Source organism: Cavia porcellus, unplaced genomic scaffold (assembly GCF_034190915.1).
Source record: "Cavia porcellus strain 051 isolate PalLab524CR breed Dunkin Hartley unplaced genomic scaffold, mCavPor4.1 scaffold_23, whole genome shotgun sequence".
NCBI lineage: Eukaryota > Metazoa > Chordata > Mammalia > Rodentia > Caviidae > Cavia > Cavia porcellus.
Genome location: NW_026947506.1, coordinates 31168522 through 31187932, shown reverse-complemented (window position 1 = coordinate 31187932; position 19411 = coordinate 31168522). Strand labels below are relative to the sequence as shown.

Genomic DNA, 19411 nt, shown 5'->3' with positions numbered 1-19411 from the left:
CCCGATCTTTGTTTTTGACTCCTTCATATTAGAAGGAAAAAAAAAAACTCCCAGTAGGAACCATGTAAATTTGGCAATGAGATGTTTTAATTGCACCTCAAAATAGACTGCAATAAAGAACATTAAACGGTGACTAACCAATAGTATTAAGGGAGCCCCAGCAGTCAGAGGTGACCAGCCGATAACATCTGCCCACTCACAGACTCTGGGTGCATGATAAGGTGCCAGTGGCTGCAGCGTCACATCCACCTGGGCCCCTTCCCCAGCCTCCAGCTTCCGGCCATCCGCAGGCTCTGTGGCACTGTGCAGCCGCTTGGGCTGACTTTGCTCAGGTCTTCTAACAGGAAGAGGAAGAGGCTACTCTGTTCAGTTAACTCATCCCCAGAGAACCTCTAAGGCCCACAGTGACAGAGACCACAAGGTGTCACCCTGCATGGCCCAGAGCAAAACCAGTGGCTTTCAGGGGAGTGCAGCCAGCTGGATGTATCGAGATGTCCATTGCAAAGATCTCAAAATTGTGCCATTAAAGATACATGTAGTTGTGATAGAAAATGACTTTACCCTTCTGTGGCCCTTGTCCTCTAGAAGGTTCCCCGAGGGCCCCACACACTTGGAAAGCTCAGAGTCTAGATTTTGAGGGTTTTGGTTGCTTGCATGGTTGGTTTTTGCTTTTTTAAATCCATCCTGTGTGGTCTTTTCCAGAGCCTGTGGCTTGTGTTTTACTCAAAATCTTTGACCCCCACCCAAGGTAGAAAGCCTGAGTTAGTCTGTGTGCCAAGCCTCAGGGAAGAAACACGGACTAGGCCCCACTCAGGGCCATTTAGCACAGAGGCCCTGCCCCCAAAACACAGCCAAACGGGGTCCTGAGCCTCACCTACACTTGCAGAGAGCCCAGTGAGCAGCGGGGAGGCCCGTCACAGGTGCTCCATGAATATCTGATGGGGGCCAGATAGACACACGCTGAGAACACTGCCTAAAGAGGTGCATCCAACCTGAGCAGAGCATGTGGCTCCCTCCTGGCGGCTCCAGAACATTTGTTCTCAGTAGACAATGAAACAGGTTGGGGATGGCAGACAGTGGACACATCCTACACAATTCTCTGATGACCTTTCCCATCTAGAGTGTGCTATGAGACCCTGAGCCAAGAACAGAGCAAGCCATGGTGGTCCAGCACTGAACCCTGCAGGCTGGAGCCTTGGAACAGTGACGGGGCTCCTAGGGCTCCAGCCCATCGGAAACTGGGAGCCGAGCGGAAAGGCCCACGCGTGAAACATGGAGTCTGCTTCCACTTCCGCTCCTGCTTAATTACCAGCAGCGTAGTTGCAGAGTCAAGATGCAGCTTAAGAAGCCTTTGTGAGTAATTAGTGTCAAAAACACAAGATCTACAAAGCCATAAACTCACAGCTTGGCGGTGTTACCAAGTACTAATTAAAAAAGAAGAAAGAAAACTCCCTTTCATGATCAGATGCAGACCTGCCAGAGAAGAAAAACAGGCACTTTTCAGCTAATGCCAATGCCAGGCCCCAAGTGACCTGTCCCCCTGGGTCGAGGCAGACACACAAGGTGGCTGGGGTTGCAAGGATGCCCAGCCCAGCAAGGATCCCAACCAGATTGGGGACACTCAAGAGGGCAGAGTCACCTGCTCAGAATGACAGGTGGGACCTTCCCAGGTACACATAAGGATACTGAGTGAGGCCCGGAGCCCATGGCGCCCCTGCAGGAGTCTGCTGAGACAAGCAGTGCCCAGTCCTTGTGGCAGGCAGGGACGAGGTCAGCGGCTTCAGAATCCCAGTAGCCCCTTCCATCTCTCCTGATCCCTGGTGCAGCGAGGACTTGGGATGGAGTAAAGCAGCTTCCGGGAGTCAAATAGCCTCTAAACCCGTAGCCTCACCTGTTCTGGACCCCTCTGCAAAGCCTCTCAGGGATGGCAGGATCCACCACTGAGCACAGCTACAAATTTGCCTTGCTTGACGACAGCCAGGAACTGGACAAAAACCAAAGGTATCAGCGTCAAAGCAGCTGGCCTGGAAAGCTGTGGAAGATGGGGGATTCTGTGTTAGGTCATAGAGACACTGCCTTCGACTTACAATGACCTTGCCTGCCAGTCAGCCCCCACCCCACACCAGAGCACAAGAGGCCCCCCGAGGACGGGGGAAGCTGTTATCCATCCCCATGAGTCGTAAGGACAGAAGCTCCTGGTAACTGAACCAGCGCGAAGCAACTGAGTCCTCTGCCCACACCATTGGGCCACGAATAACTCTTCGCCTGCTCTGTCTTCCTGAGGAGCCACGCGGCCCATCAGCTGCTCCGCCAGCGCCAGACGCAGCCATTTCAGGCGGGTGAGAAGCAAAGGGAGGAGAGTGTGTCCTTGTCCTCCATCAGGGACCGTGAGATTCACCTCTGAAAGTCATGTCATTCACAGGGATATTTTTAACCCAGAACCAGTAAAATGTGCCGATTGGCGGCAGCACTGGCCTACTCCTGCAGCGGATGGCAGCCAGGCTGTCATTCAGGTCCCACCAGGACCCCTGGAGAGACACGAACCATCATGAAAGTGCAGCCCCTTGGGAGCCTGCTCCCACCAGCCACTGGCCAGCAAGATACCCCAGTGCAATCCAGAGGTCCCATGTCCCTGGCCCAGGATGGTCTACAGATAAGGGCACTGCCCGGCTCCACAGTCACTGCCTCAGCTGATTCCTGGCTCCTGTTCGTGTCCTCCGGATTGTCCAGAGGTCAGGACTGGCTGTCTCATGCCATGTCCATGTGGGATCTCAGACACAGTGCAGTGGATGGAAGGGGCAGCTTGGGTCCAGAAGAGGGAGGTGACCTCTCCCAGCCTGCTCTATGGGCCTTGGGGTCCCCATTATGATAGGGCAGGGGGTTACACTGGATGACTTGTGACTGCTGATCACACTTGAGCCCAGTATGACCTCCACTGCAGGCTGAGTGCTTGTGTGACCAAGTGACAAGTAGCAGGTCCCCAGGAAGGGCGTGACCAGAAGATGTCCTCTGTGGGGTGTGGGGTTCTTTCATCAGCCTGTTTATAGTGGGTGGCTGCCTCCAGGCGTGGGGACAGAAGGCTTTACCTTCCAGTACCACCACCTTCCTACAAGGACATAGAATGCTAAGACCTATGCCCTGTGATCAGAGGTTTGCATCTTGGTTTTGGGGGGCATGGTTAATGGAATTTGGGATTGAACCCAGGGCCTACACACAGAGCCACATTCCTGGCCATTTTTTTGTTTTGAGACAGGACCTTGCTAAGTTGCCAGGATGCCCACATTGAGCTTAAATTTGTAATCTTCCTGCCTCAGTCTCCCAGAGGGCTGGGATTACAGGAACCACCATGCCCAGCTAGGCCTTTACTATTAAACAGTACCATTGTGACGTAATTTTTTTTTTTTTTTTTTTTTTTGGTCTTTATGAGACAGGGTCTTTCTGTGCAGTTCAGGCTGGCCTTGAGCTCACTTTGTAGCCTAGGCTGGTCTTGAACTCACAGTGACCCTCCTGCCTCAACCTCCTGAGTGTTGGGATTACAGGCATGAGCTACCACACTCTGCTCATTTTGATGTAATTAATCCCCAGAGTTAGGCACCCCCTACCACTCCCATTGCCCCAGAAGGAAGTCTGTGCTCATCGCTCCCCACACCTCTGCTGTCCCAGCCTCGGGTCACCTCCCTGTGTTCTGCCCATGGATCTCCCCTCTGTGTGCACTGGGTCAGGGCTGTCCAGCTTGTGGTTTTCTGTCTTCATCAAACTCTGTGTTTTCCAGTTTTGCCCACACCATAGCACTTTATTTTTACTGACAGATAGCGTTCCATTGTGTGGATGGAGTGTGTCTTATTTATCCACTCATGTCTGATGGGCATTTAAGTGGCTTCCAGGTTTGGCTCTTCTGAGTAGCAGGCCGTGCACATCCACAGGGTTGGTATGAGTGGCTGTTTCCATTTCTCCAGTAAGGAGACCCCAGGAAGGGACTTGCTGGGTTATATGGTCATTTTATGTCAGACTTTTGAGGAGCTGCCCTCCATCTCCCACAGCAGCTGCACCATGTCACGTTCCCTTAGCAGAGACGAGGGCGCCGGCCCTCCCCGGGATAGGTGTGAGGTGGTGGCAGTCGATGGGACCCCTGACCCTCATTACATTTCAAATCTAGACTTGAAGTGGGCTTTGTGCAGTTTTCTGGGGGGGAGGAACCAAGGTGCCATCCTCCCAAGACTCCAAATCAAAGGGTGAGCAATGTACTTCTGTGCAGTTGGAGCTGGCCAGGACTCGTCTGAAGGCCACAGGGATGGAGCAGGACCCTGTGGCTGCCTGTGACAGCCAGACCTCCGAAGCATCACCCTGCTTCTAGGCAGTGAGAGATCACACCCCCTGCCATGGCATGTTACCTGCTATTACAAATGCCTTTCCACATCCTGTGTGTACCCGTCACCATGCTTTTGGCATCATGGAGGTTGTGTATATGCCAACACCTCCAGCAGACCCCTGGATCCTTTGTGGTGCGCCCTGCGCCTTCCAGCCCACCCTGTCCCCAGGCAGCACCAAGCTTGTCCCCTGCCTCCTGTCAGTGGCCACTGGCACGTGCTTTCCATCGTGTGTGAGTGAGACGGGACAGTGTGGGGGGCTCTGTCTGGCTTCTTCCACTCCGCAGATTGCTGTGAGGGTGTTGCCCTGAATGTCGACCATTCATTCCTGCTGGGACTGAGTAGCAGTCCCTTGGGTGCCACAGTTTGCTTGGCCAACCAGCTGCTGATGGACACTTGGTCATTGCCAATTTGAGGCTATTGGAAATAAGTTTTCAGTGAACGCTCATGTGCTAGTGTTTGCACGAACACTTATCCCTGGATGGAGCGTGTTATCTATCCATTAGCCTTTGAATGGAAAGGCTGGATCATGTGGTGGGTATATTTAACTTTGCAAGAAATTTCCAGTAGACTCCCAAAGTGGCCGCCCCATTCTGCCATAGTCCTGTCTGCATCAGGAAAAAACTGGATGTTTCACACCCTCCCAGCAAGTGACAGGGTTGGACTAGGAGAGTAACTGTCTCTTCATGGCCGAGATTCCCTCTCCCTAATGACTAATGATGATAACCCTCTACTCCCCATGTGCTTATCTGCCTCTGTGTGTGTGTGCACGCGCATGCATGTGCAGCATTGTATTGGATTGTATTTTTTCAGTATCATGTTTTTTAAGTTCTTTGTATACCCCAGACATAAATCCTGTTCAGATATGCACATTGCTATATTTTCTCCTAATCTCTAGCTTGTGACGTACACCTTAGGTTTGGTCACATGCATTTTGCACACTGTCAATATATTGAATTACTGTGTGAGTTCTAGTGGTAAATGAACCTTGTATTCTTTTGGAGGAGTTAAATGTTCTGATTTTGCAGTCTTTTCTTGAGAGCACTTTTGGTGTCATTTCGAAGGAATCTTCCTATGACCCAAGATCACAAAGAGTTTCTCCATTCTTTTCTTTCAGAAGTTTTATAGTTTCCCATGTCCAAGCTCTGCTTCCAGCCAGTGCTGTGTGTGGTGCTGGTGGGAACAGGGCCCGCTTTTGTATAAGACATGGATGTGTCATGGCACCAGCATCCTCAGTCACAAAGCCTGTCCTTTGTACTGTCACAAATCATCTTTGTTCTTGGCCGCAGACATGCTGCTGCCCCATCAGTGCATGAACCTGCGTTTGGATTACCTGCCACTGCCTGTCGATCTGTCTGTCTGTCTCTGTCTCTGTCTTTGAGCCTGTGTCACACTGTCTTCATCATCATCATCATGAAATCAGTGGCATTCCCCTCCAGCTTAGTTCTTTTGCAGAGTTGTTTGGAGATTTTGGAATCCTTGAGTTTCTGTGTTAACTGTGGACTCAGCTTTTCAGTTTCTTCAAAGACATGCCTGCTACAATTTTGATGGCAGTTACACCGACCGAAGACCCTGTCGGGAGGACTGATGTCTTAACAGTGAGTCCCCTAACTGTGGGCACCTCCTCTCAGCAGAGCCATCTGGGTTTCAGTGCCCAGGTGTCTCACATCTTCTTAGATTTACACCTGAGTTTTTCGTAGTTTGATGTTATAGTAAAGGGCGCAGTGTTTTCTTTTTAACTGGTGTTTGTCGATACAAGAACTCATTTGTATATAGACCTCTGTATTTTACAGCCTTGCTGGACTCGTGCCTTAATTCTGATAGCCTCCTAGTGCGTTTAATTGGGGTAACAGACCACAGACCACAATGTCTGAGTCCAGGTGGGAGTATTCCTGCCTCTCTTGGATGCTTTTGACTTCTTTTTCCTTCCTCCTGTCACTGGCAAGAACCTCCAGAATGCTGTAGCATAGACATGGTGAGAGGAGACATCCTTGTCTCTTCTCTTCTCTTTTCTTTTCCTTTCCTTCCTTCCTTCCTTTGCCCCTTTGGCAGGAATAGGGTTAGAACACAGGGCCTTTGCACTGAGCTACATCCCCAGACCTTTTTCATTTGGGTTTCACAAAGTCATCAAATTTCCCAGGCTAGGATTTGAACTTTCAGTCCTCCTGCTTTGGCCTCCAAGAGTGGTGGGATAATCGGCCTGCACCACCATGCCTAGCTGTTTGTTTTATTCTGACTCTGAGGGAGAAGCACTCATTCCTAGTCGCAGAAGGTTTGCCTCATTCACAAGCACCCTGTGGCAGGCTGGGAAGCTCTCAGCTGAGCCCAGTTTGGCAGGGTCTATTTTTAGAAAAGAGTGCTAGGTTTGGTCCTATGCCTGTCCTGCGCTAGTTGGGTTACCCTATGGCTTCTCTGTTGTACTTTAATATACTAAATTACTTTGCATTTCCAGTCATCGAGCTTGTATTCTGGGGTAAACCTTACATGGTCGTGACATATCATTTTCTTTCTATGATGTCAGATAGGAGTTGCTCTTCATTTTGTTTAGAATGTTTGCGAATTCCTAGGGATTATTCTGTAGTTTTGTTTTGCTTTGTTTTGTTTTAGGTAAGGTTTTCCGCTTCGGGTGTCATAGCAGTGCTGTTCTCACGGAAAGCATTGGGATCGTTCGTCCTCCTCTTCTGCAGGTTTCTGAAAGACGGTGTGGGACTGGTGCTGCCTTCTTATTTAGTTTGTGAAGCTGGCAGCTGAAGTCATTGACTTGAGACTTTTGTTTTCTAACATGGACACTTTGGTGCCATAAATTTCCTCCTGGTTCCTGCTTTAATCACATGCTATGAATTTTGCATTTTGTTTTTACTGTCTTTTGGGTTAAATCACTTAATAATTTCCTTTTTGATCTGTTCTTTGACCCATAGATTATTTAAAAATAAATTACTTAGTTTCCAAATATTTTCAAGGATCCATATGGTTTTCCGTAATTGATCTGTAGTATAATTCCACTGTGGTCTGAGAACATACTATGAGCAATGTCAATCTTTAAATTTATTGAAATCTTTTTTTGTTTAAGATCTTACTAAGCTACCTAGGCTGGGCTCAAAATTGTGATCCTCCTGCCTCAGCTTCCAAGAGTGCTGAGTTCATAGATGTACACCACCACACTCAGCTTTCAGTTTTGTCTTAGGGTGCACAACATCATCTGTTCTGGTAAATGTTCTGTGTATTCTGCTGGAATGTGCTGTTAATGACAATGAGGTGACATTTTTTGAAAGAGTTGTCAGGTCTTCTGCATCTTTGCCAGTTTTCTGTCTTCTTGTCGTCTCAGCTATTGAGAAGGAATATAGACATCTCAGACTACGAGGATTTGTCTGTTGCCTCTTGCATTTCTATGAGTTTTGCTTCATGCAGGAAGAGACTGACACCTTCGCCCCTGCTAATGTGTTGTGCCCTAGAATCTACTGTGTCTGCTATTAGTAAAGCCAGGACAGCTTTTGGCTTCAGTTGTTACTCCAGGAAATATTTTTTATCCTTTTCCTTTTAAGCTACTTGTGTTTTCATATTTAAAATGTGTTTCTTATAAAGCAGCTTATTGTGTTTATATCCGATCTGACAATCCCTGCCTTCTTCCTGGGGTCTTAGACCATTTCCATTTAAGTTGGTCACCGTGATAAGTCTATTATCTTCTGCTTGTCCTGTCTGCTCTTTGTTCCTACGTGCTCCCCCTTTTTTTATGCCTTGAATATTTATTGAACATTTCTTATATACTCATCTATCTGCTTTTTTTTCTTTCTAACTACATTTTCTTATCTTGCTATTTCGCAGATTACTTTAGAATTACAACATAGGGCCGGGGATATAGCTCAGCAGCACAAGCGCCTGCCTGGCAGCTCAAGGTCCTGAGTTTGACTCCCAGTACTAAAAGATAGATACAATTACAATGTATATCTTTAACGTACGTGACATTCCCAGTTTTTTTCTTCCTGCTGTAGTCTTACAGGTTTTGCTTATGTATACATTGTGAGTCTGTGATACACTGTTACTGTGTCTGTGTTTCAGTGTGAGGCATGTACATCGCACCTTCTTACTCCTCGCTCTGGCCTTTGTCAGCCCCAGTTCCCACCCAGGGTTCCGTCAGAGGACTTCCTTCCTCCAGCCAGCCCTGCAGGACCAGCCTGCGGGGGATGAGCTCTTTCACCCTGAATGTCTGGAGATGTTTTTAGTTTTTGAAACACATTTTCATTGGCGTAGACTTCTGGATCACCTGGTTTTCCTTCACAGCTACCATCGCACCGTCTTCTTACTTTCATCGTTTTCGGTGAGAAATCTGCTGTCATCCTTATCTTGGCTCTGTAGAGAAGTTGTCACTGTCTTCCCCACCCCTGTCCCCCCATGGAGAGGCCCCTCTTTTCTCCTGAAGGAGAAGATATCTCTGCTCCCCTGACTTCTTTTAAGACTTTATTCCAAGAAAAAAAGACTTTATTCCTGGTTTTGAGCACTTTGATTTGAATGTAGTTTTTCTTCACTGTTTTCTGCTTGGAGTTACCGATCTGAGAATTCTGTGTTTGCAGTCTCCACACGTAAGGTGCCTGGGTTTCGCCACCCCCAGCTTGCAGGTCTGTGTAACTGATCCCTCCGTGGATCCTGAGGACAAGCCTGCCGTCACCCGGGTGTCTACATGGAGGGTTGGCTCCAGTCACTTACACTTGGCTGTGACAGGACTGCCCTCTGTGTGGGCTGCTGGGCTGACAGCCAAGCTCCTCCTGGTGGATGTCTAGGCCACCTTTATACTCATGGCAGCATGTGGCCTGGCGGCTTCAGCACAGCCCTGAGAGCTGGAATGGCGGTGAGACAGAGTCTCAGCCAGATGTGACATGGTCTCAGCACTTGACCCCATTTTTCATCAAAAGCAGGTCACACTGAAGTGAGAGGACCGACAGGTATGGCACCTGGACGCAGGTCATTGGGAGCTGGTTAGAAATGCCAACACACAATGCCCATCTGCGACCTTGCTCTTGTAGACTTCCGGGACATGTGTGGAAGGCCATGTGGCACGGTCCCACCACCCACCGATGTGCTTTTCCTTCTTGGTCTTGATTTAGCTGACTTCTCTCATGCATCTTGAGGGCCAGTGACCTCTTTCTGCAGCATCTGACCTCTACCCCACCCTCCTTCCCTCCGCCCACATATTGTCATTTTCATCTTTAAGTCATTTTAGTTCTTTTTTGTGTCTTTACATGTCTCCATAGCTTTTTGAGCATGTGGGATGTTTGAAAGGACAGGACTGAATGTCATCCACTGATTCTGACACCAACCCTGAGTTGATTACAGTTGACCACTTTCATCTCCCCTGTGGCTTGGGTTCCACAGCTCCTGGTAGCAGTGTTGGTGGCGGGCACTGAGGCCTCTACCTGTTGGCTGTGGAGCCTTTTGTATCCTATAACCAGCGTGGAGAGCAAGGAAGTAACTGGAAGCGGTAGGTAGGGCCAGGTTGGTGTGCAGGGCTCATTGACCTATGACCAGTGTCTTAGGTACTTTTCTCATTGCTGAGACAAAATACTCAACACCCAAAGCTAAAGGAGGAAAGGTTTGTTTGTCTCACAGTTGGTGGAGGTTTCAGTCCATAACCAGCTGGCTCCAAGGCAGGGTGGCATGGCAGAGGGGCATTGCAGAGCCAGGCAGAAAGCAACCAGCAGTGAAGTAGCAAGCAGGAAGTGACCACAGCACACTTTTTCTGTCCTTTGTATTTTATCCAGGCTGCCCACCTGTAAGGTGGGTAGCAGTCACTTCCCAGTATGCACTCCAGAACTGTTCCCAACCAATCAGTGGACTAATTCAGTAATTATGCATCTTGATCCCAGCACCACATACTCTAGATGCAGCCACCTCTGAAGATGCTTATCCATGACCGCATGAAGCTTTGGGGGGACATCTAGATACAAGCCATAACAACCAGTGAGGCCCTTCTTCGTGTCCACAAGACGCCCCATGATCTGCCAGGTTTCTGTGTGGCCAGCGGGGACAGCCCAGCCCTGAGCGAGCATCAGTGTTGCTTTGTAGGTGCTTCTCTCTTGGCCTTTCTCCTGGCCACAGGGAGCTTTCTTTCAAAAGGCCACTCTGTGTGGTCTTCTGCTTCTCTGCCCCTCTCAGCACTCTGTCCTAAGCCTCAGTCACTTGTCACCCAGCCTCAGCCTGTCCCTTCCACACAAGGTAGCCACTGGACTCTGCCCTCTCCGGTCAAGAGGCTTGAAAACCATTGTTTAGTACCTTGTGTCCTATTCTTTGGCATTTTGAGTTGGGGGTCAGTCTGGCCCTGTCACTCACCTTAGCTGGGAGCCTGCCCAGCACTGGACATGAGACGTACCATCTGAGTCCAGCCTCCTGGAGCAGGGCAGCAGGCACTCGTCCCGCTTTTCCAGCAAGAAACTTGGAGCTCAGGCTCACAGAGCAAATAAGAGGACAGGGGCTGGGGATTTAGCTCAGTGGCTTAAGCATTTAACTGGCAAGCGTGAGGTCATGAGTTCAATCCCTGGGGCCAAAAAGAAAAAAAAAGCCTGCTCTACCTGAGCCTTGATCTCTAACCACAGTGCCAGCCTCCTTATGAGAGACAGAGCCATTGTCCCAGGTATGGCAGCCCCTCAGGACGCCACTGCTGGAGATTGTGTGTTATATCTGGATGGAGCCAAGCAGCACAGAGGCCACTCCTGTCCCACTCACCAAGTACTGGAGCTGGAGGGACACATGCTATCCAACCCCTGTGATGAGACAGCTCTGACCCCAAAGGCAGAGTGACTCTGCACTTGGGATGGGGAGGCCTTCCCCTGGGAGGGTTTCTGTCATCCTCCCCCTGCAATGGAGGACCCTCAGGAGCTGGTCTGTCCCTCCTCCTCTGCTCTTTCCCCCTTCTCTAGCTCACACTGCCCACTGGAGCCCTCCCTGACAGGAAGACTGCCCGACGATAACCAGCAGACTCTGGCTGCCGGCCCTGTGCCCTCTTCCCTCCTTCCCTCCTACAGGACAGTGCCAGTGGCTCTGGAGTGGAGCTCAGGAGGCAGGAATGGGACTTGCCAGTTTGAGATCCACCTGTGGCCGGCTCCTGAGAGAAAGGTCACCCAGCTGGCAGCAAGTTCGCCTAGTGTGGGTATACTTACCTAGGCCTACTTGGCAGGTTCCCTGGTTGTGGTCCCATGAAGCACTGGGCAGACATTCTGGGTGCTGCCAGGGGTCTTCCTGACTGGGCCATTGGCATGTCCACTTGCATGTCCCCTCGCACATAGGATCTGCTGTGGCCTCCTGCAGGCAGACTGTGTTGCCCACACTGGCAACACTGGTGTGAGCCAAGGGTCCTGCATGTACTAGTTGTCCAAGGATCCTCCAGGACCAGGTGCAACTCTGCCCACGGAGCCCCATGGGTCTGGGCCTGGAGAGGAGGCCATGACTCTCTGAGCCAGCACAGGCTGGGGTCACATCTCCTGAGGGCCATTGTGAAGGAGAGATAACTCAGGCCACAGTTCCTAAAGAGGGTGGCTGTCCACCCAGGACTGTGCATGTGTCCTGCCTTGTGTGGCCATTACGCTGTGCATGCTGAGGCCAAGGCAAAAATGCAACCACTGGCATGGCTCTGCCTGACCCACCTGTGCTTGTGGACAAGGAAGATGGGCTGGTGCAGAAGCAGGAGGCTGAGGAGAGGGGTGGAGGTTCCGGAGGACCCCAAGGGCTGCACACCTATTCCAGTGGAGACTGGACCAGGGAGGTCCCACAGCTCTGGGACAGCATGGCAGGACAGGCCCTAGAGTGCCACGGCCTCTCAGCCAGCTTCTTTTTAGGGATGGCATCACCACCTAACACATGCAGACCCAGGGCTCGGCCCTGACCAGGCCACTGCAGTCTCCACACCGTGCTGCGTCTGTGCCTGACTGCTCCCGTGTCTTTGTCTCCTGTCAAGGATGGAGAAACAGGGCAGGCAGGGAACTTCCTCTAAAGCTTCTTCTGGGGAGATGACACCAGCTACCCCATAGCTTTTTTCTTCATCTTCCATGTGCTGGCTCTCTCATACTTGCTGCTGGCCCTGCCAGAAGAGGGCACCCAGGGTGGGTCACACATGTCCCTTCCTCAAATCAGCCTCAAGCTGCGTGCCCTGGCCCTTCTCTGCCTCTGCTATAGCAAGGCCACCTCTATGGAGTTGATCATGGCTTCTCTGTAATGTTGCAAGAAGAAGGGTCCCCTGGCTTCCATCTACCTTGTCCCTTGGTGGATGCCCCCCAAGGCTGCTCCTGCCAGCATCATGTCCCCTGAGCCCCTTTGCCAGCCTCCTCTTGCTGTGAATCAGGCCACTCCCTGCAGTACCACTGAGATCCTCTCACTGCCTCTTCTTCAGAGCAGACATTTTTATGCGGGGCATAGCTTTTCCCTGGGCTGCAGCAGCCCCAGTGACAGAAGATCCAGGCCCTGCAGTAGGATGGGGCCCAGGCTGTGGACCTCACTTCACAGTAGCAGCTCTGACAGGCCACAAGTCAGCTGCTGCCCCTTGTATATGACTGGAGTTAGTGTAGGAGTCCTCAGCCACAGCAACCTCTGTCCATGTGGCTTCTCCCTGAGCCTGCGCCCCCTGAAACCTGCCTCCTTTAGCTTCAGCCATTTGAACACAGGCTTAGAGAACTCGCCAGTGAGCCCAAGCCACACTCAGCACAGGGTCCTATAGACCCAGGATACCGGACATGGGCAGCTGCTCCTCCAGGCCAGCACTGACCACAGGCCATGTTCAAGCCTGAGGGCCTTGGGCACACACACGTCATGGGGATGTGGCCACAGGCAGGGGGCACTTGGTAGGCTGGCACAGCTGGCACTCACACTCACTGAGGTCCAGGCCCCATGTCTGGGTCCTGCCCGGGCTCAGGAACAGCAGGGAGACCGAGAAGATGCTTTTGTATCACGTCTGAGGTCTTTGCCTGATCCTAGTTCCGAGTCGTATATTTTATACTCAAGCTCATGACACCTTTTGAGTTACATATTGTATTATGTGTGAGGGATAGTTTTAAACAGATTTTACTGTGGTTGTCCAGCTGCTTCAGCACCATTTGCAGAAGGGCTTGTCACCCTGCATAAAGCTGCTTTCACACTTCCCACCAGGCATTTTCATGTGGCCTCTCTTGAGCTCCTCTGACCTGTCCCACTTGTCTGTCTGTCCTATGCTGCTGTTCACATCTGTCCTCCACAAGCAACTATGCTGTGCTGTACAGTAACCACAATGCACCTTCACACTGGGAAGGCAGCTCCCTTCCTCCTGTTTTGGAATTGCCTGGCTGCCCTAGGACTCTTCTCCTCCCATATAAATTTTAGCGTAGCCATTTTGATGGCTATGAAAAAAAAAACCTTGCCGAGATTTTTAGGAGTTACAGCAAACCTATAGATCAGTCTTGGAAAAATGTGTATAGTTTCCAGGTCAAGCTTTCCAATCCATGAACATTGTATGTCTTTATTTAAATATTTTTTCCCATTGGCATTTTATAACTTTTGACATAGACATTTTTAAACTTTTGTAAATAGTACTTCTCTTATTTTATTTTTCACTTCTTTACTATTACTTTATAGAAATATGATTTTTAGGGTATGTGTATTAATCTTGTTTCCTGCAACCTTACTTACTGATTGCAATTTTTCTATAGGATTCTTTACCCTGGGGGTCATGTCATTTGCAAGGAGAGCAGTATTAGTTCTTTTTTCCCAGTGCTTCATATTTCTCTTTCTTGCTTTATGTCCTAGCTAAGACCTCAGTACCATGTGGAGTGTGACTGGCAAAGACAGGTCCTCTCCTGACTCCTGTCTCAGGGAGCCAGCCACCTGTTGCCATGGAGTCTGCTGTCTGCTCCAGGTTACCTGTGAGTGCTTTGAGGCAATTGAGGAAATCTTATTTGTTCCTACTTTGCTGAATTTTTCTTGTGAGTAGTCATTGAATTTTGTCAAATGCATTTTCCATGTTAACTGATGAGATTTCCGTGTTAGCATGTTGATGTGTTACTTACATTGATCTTCAAATACTGAAGTGGCCTTGAATACCAGAAATAAATCCCATGTGGTCATGGCATGGCATTTTTTTCTATATCGTTGCCAGTTTGATTTGCTAATACTTGTTGTATATTTTTGCATTTAAGTTGATGATATATACCAGTCTGCATTTGTGATTATGTGTGTGTGTGTGTGTGTGTGTATGTGTGTGTTGGTTTGGGCACCCAGTTAGTGACCGCATATCTCTCTTATTTTCTCAGAGAGATTTATTAAAGTGGCATTATTTCTTAGTTAAATGTTCAGTAAAATTCTCTGGTTAAACTATCTAGGACAGGAGATGTCTTTTGGGGGAGTTTTTTAATTATACATTAATTTCATTGTTGTGGGACTGTTCGGGTCATCTGTTCCATCCTAGCTGTCTGGTGGTTTGCAGTTTGGGGGCACTGGCTCCCTCTGGACTGTCAGATTCGTGTGCACGTAGGATTTTCATAGGATTTCCTCTGTGTTCCTCTAGTAACTTCAGGGTCTGCTGTGCTCCTCCCTGTTTTGTTTCTAGAATTGAACATCTCTGTCTCTCTGTCTCTGTCTCTGTCTCTGTCTCTGTCTCTCTCTCTCTCTCTCTGTCTTGCTAGAGCTTTATCTATTTTTATTCCTGTTTTTCAAAGGATCTGCATTTGGTTTCAGTAATACTTTCATTTTTAATCTTGTTTATTCCTGCTTTTCTCTTCACCACTCCCTCCTTTCTGTGTGCCTGGGTTGGTTTTGCTTTTTGCCTTTCCTCTGAGCAGGAACTGAGCTCTTTCCCATCAGCACTTAGGTCCATCCATCACCTCCCTTGGAAGCACTGCCTGAGGTGCACCGACAAGTTTCATGATGTTGCATCTTAATTTTCATTCAATTCTCTGTATGTCTTATTTCCCTTGAGACGCCCTCCTTGGCCCTCGGACTGTTCAGAAGTGAGCTGTTTAATTTCCCTGGGCTTGAAGGATGTATTGTTTTCCTGCCATCTTTTTCTTACGACTCCTGGTGCCCACGTCCTCTTGTCACGGTGTCTTCTGTTGTGAGCACTGTGCTTCCAGACCCTGCTCCGGGGCTTCTCACTGCTCAGCCGTGCAGTCGGCCACTTCCTCAACAAGCGCTGGGGACACTCGTGCTAACCTAACCACAGACCTCCCACAGCTAAGCAGTATTAAAATAGCTCATGGGACTCTGAAGTAGTAGGATTTGCACTTCCTGAATGTTTTCCACTTTACTGTATTTCAGTTTGGTTATTTGAGCCAGGATTCAGGGTTGCGAATGCTGCAGTGGGCTGACTCTGTGGGCCGTTCCTCACTGCATTTCTCATCTGTGGAAGCTTCACTGATGCCCTCCAGGAAGAGATCTTGCTCCTGATGGGCACCCGTTGCCTCCTCTGTGCCACATTACAAGTGTAGTTAGCGGGGACAGAAGAAGCATGGAGCGAGCGCCTGGCTGTGCCCCCTAAGGTCTCTGTTAGCTCTGGATATTTTCCTGCTCAATACCCAAGTTGCCAAAGGAGCTTTACAAAGCTCCTGCTGTATGCACCAGGGAAGGGGGCACTGCCAGGCCTTGGGGATGGGGTGAACGCCTGAACCACAGGTGCCCTTGTGCACCGCAGAGTGCTTGTCTGCTGTTTGCTGTTAGTGAAGGCCCTGCCTGGAGCTGGCCTTCCTGCCTGGGAGGGAGGCCTTGGGGCACACCAGGCTCCGCTGTCAGTGGAGGTGGAGGCCCACGGCCAGGCCAAGCGTGGTGACCGCCACCCACCAGGCAGCTGAGTGTCTTCATTAGGGCTGTTTTCTCAGTGTCCCCCAGGCACCCACCGGCCTCAGGCTGCTAGTCTCTCCCAAATGGAGGGAAGCAGAAGCCAGAGACAGTGCACACAGGCAGCCCATAAATATTTCCAGCCACAGCCAACATGTCTTACTGGGCAATTTGCTTTTTAAAAAATTGCACTCTAATTTTAAGTGAACAGCCCCTAATTATGGTGATTTACAAGGCACCTGGGGACCGGGTGGTATTTGAACACAACAGAGGCTGATCCAAGATTGATCGGCAGAGCATAATTCAATCTGCACATTCTGATAAGGCCAAGGCTGCTGTCCAAGCAGATCTGCATGGGGAAGTGGGCCCCTGCCATTGCAAAGGGGACAGGGGCACACTGGGGGAAACTGAGACCAGAGAGCTGGCTGAAGGCCCAGGGCAGCGGAGGCAGGTGGACAGGACTGGCGTTTGCTGACACAGGATCTGCCCTTATGCAGGGTGTGGCTGCGGCACTCCCTCCCTCCCCCCCCCCACTCCAACGTGTCACAGGGGCCTCCTCCTCCCAGGACCTGTGACAGTGGAGAGGAATTAGGGGACGAGGGCGGGCTCTGCCCCTGCTTCTCCTGGCCAGCATGAACGCAGTGGTGACAGCTGCCCACAGAGAAGGCAGGGATCTGAGCCTCCAGAACTGGGGAGACAGTGCTCAGGGTCACACTGGGCAACCCAGATCCTCAGGAGGGGACTCTGGAGACTTCTCCCGACCTGCCTTCCCCACTGCCAGCTTCCCCGACAGCTGCCGAGCGTCAGCCCCTCTGACATTTAGGGGAAAACATTCAGAGTCGAGAGCAGAAGGCAGAAATGAAAGGATTTTCTTGGGAAAAGGTCAGAGTGGTTTCTCTTATTTTTGTTTAAAAATGGTTTGTGTTGAACTATGACAAGGCTAAATGTATTAGTGGGCTGCAGGAACAGGCGGAGGCGCGAATGGGAAAACAGGGAAGTGCAGGTGACACACAAGGCAGGTGGCATCTCTGGGAGCCCGCACACCTGGAAGGCCCCCGCACGGGGAGGGCCGCACTGAGGGCAGAGAGGGGCACCAGGCCAGGGGCTGAGGTCTCCAGGGAGCCCCAGCAGGTGACCAGGTTAACGTGGGAGGGCGCTGGCCAGGGGTGCCCTGTGGCCTCCCGCTAGTGTGCACATTGCATCTAGCATGACCAGGGTGCAGCTTCCTCCTCCATCTCCTTAGAGCATTCTCATGGACCCCTGGCCCAGGAGCCCAGCCCGTGGGGCCGGTTTCCTTCCCCTGAAGTGGGCCTAGAGCCTGGCTTCCTTGCTATCCTATGGGTGCAGCAGCCCCTGCTCCACCCCAGGGCCGAGGAACAACCACAGCCCCAAGTCAGGAGGGGCAGGGGCACCCAGCAGGGCACTGGGTAGGGACCACCTTTCCCTGGTCTGCTGGCTGCAAGGCCACCTCCTCCCTCTCAGCTGCCCGTCCGGGTGACAGAGACCCTGCTCTTGGAATCTGGAGAAGACTGAGGGCTGGCTGCGTGCTGTGACTTTCACCTTTGCTGGTGACCTCACCTCCACGCACTGGGGACAGTATGAAGGGGCCCTTCCCTACCTGGACAGCAGCCGTGTCTCCCATCCCGCCAATGCCGCAGGGGCGTATGGAGAGGAAGGGGGTGGAGGCCCAGCAGTCCCTTGCTCACCCCCTCCTGTCTCTCACCTGCAGGCCACAGGACCCTCGGGCTCCAAGATGCAGCTGCTGGAGACCGAGTTCTCCCGCTCGGTGCCTGAGCTTATCGAGCTCCACCTGCTTCGCCAGGACAGCATCCCGGCCTTCCTCAGTGCGCTCACCCTGGAACTCTTCAGCCACCAGACTGCCGCCTAGCTGCCCACCGTAGTCACACACCCGAGTCCTCCAAGGGCCAGGCAGGCAGCAGTGCGGTGTGATTGAGCACAGCCCGGTCCACTCAGGCCTCCTGCAGGTCTGTGCTCTCCTGTGCCCAGCCCTGCACCACACAATCATGGTTGTGGGCGGACAGCACCTGCCCCCCAGGGCCTCGCCCCTCATCCTGCTCTGGAGTCAATCTCCAGGCCACAGCACTGCTCACACACAGTCCCCCTGGGGGCCAGGGGGTTCCCACGTCTTCATGAAATAAAATTTCTTCTCCATTTACCTCCGCCTGCCGTCTGTGTGAATGGGCCCCAAGTGGCCCAGCTCCTTACCATGGTGTCCACAGCCCACCCAGTCCACCATGCTCACTGCCCAGTGTCCAGACACCAGGACCAGTATCCAGGCTGGGAGGCTGTGAGCACAAAGGCCCACTTTCCCTGGGAGCAGAAGTGCCAAGGGAAGGAGAGGAGATGGCAGACAGTGAGGACACAGCCATTGTGGATGGAGAGCGCTGGCCCTGCGGTGGGTCCTGAGGCCTGGTCCCCACTCTGCTCCTGACTGTGTGACTTCAGGCCGGCCGCTTTCCCTCTCTGAGCCACTCCCTCCAGCGCAGGACAGCCTCCCCACAAGGAGGTTCAGCTGTGTCACACAGCAGGTACTCAGATGGCTCTGGAGCTGAAGTAGCCAAGGCACTCCCTGAACTGTGGAGGCACCCACATCCAAGGATGCCTGGGTGTCCCCTCCCTCATCCTCCTGTGCCCTGGTGACTATGCTCTCCAGAAACCTCAAACTGGCCAGGTCCATCCCTGTGGTGGCAGGATGCCTGTGATCTTGGCTCCAAGTCTTCCCTTTGGTCATGGGAACCAGGCAGGTTCCAGGAAGGCCAGGATTCTGGGGCATGGGGACTGGGGCAGGCTGCCTTCAGGGGCCAGCATGCACCCTGACCGAGACTGAAGAAGGGGCCCGCCCTGGCCAGCACATGGGACTGAGGACCCTTGCCGTGGTGCTGCCCCAGCACAGTGGGGCTGGTGGACCACACTGAGGCACACTCACACACTCAGTCTGCTTTGCACAATGCCTGAGCCCCTGCAGTATACTGGGCTCAGTTCCTGGTGCTGGCAGAGGGATAGAACAGTGTTCAGAGTGGCCTTGCACAGCCCTGGACCCACTCCTGAGTGGTCACTCACTCTCCACTCAGAACCCAGTGCCACCCTGGGTGCCAAAATATCCACAGCATGTATAGGCCTGGGCTGAGGGTGATAGAGTCCTCTACCTCTGTCCAGCCTAGGGCTGCTGCGTGGGCCCAGCCAGCAGCACACAGTAGACACAGTGGGCCTGCCTATCGAGGTAAAGTCATCAGAGGCTAGGG

General features: G+C 51.6%; 1 protein-coding gene across 9 annotated transcripts in view; it reads left to right on the top strand.

The window, feature by feature from the left end:
* Window positions 1-18324, top strand: part of Mad1l1 (mitotic arrest deficient 1 like 1) — a 308954-nt gene extending 290630 nt beyond the window's left edge. For all 9 annotated transcript variants that reach the window (XM_063234039.1, XM_063234036.1, XM_063234037.1 and 6 more), the window contains one exon: window positions 17878-18324. In XM_063234039.1, coding sequence (XP_063090109.1) covers window positions 17878-18036 — 159 coding nt within the window. In that variant the 3' untranslated portion in view covers window positions 18037-18324. The remainder of the gene's footprint in view (window positions 1-17877) is intronic.
* Window positions 18325-19411: the final 1087 nt, after the last annotated feature.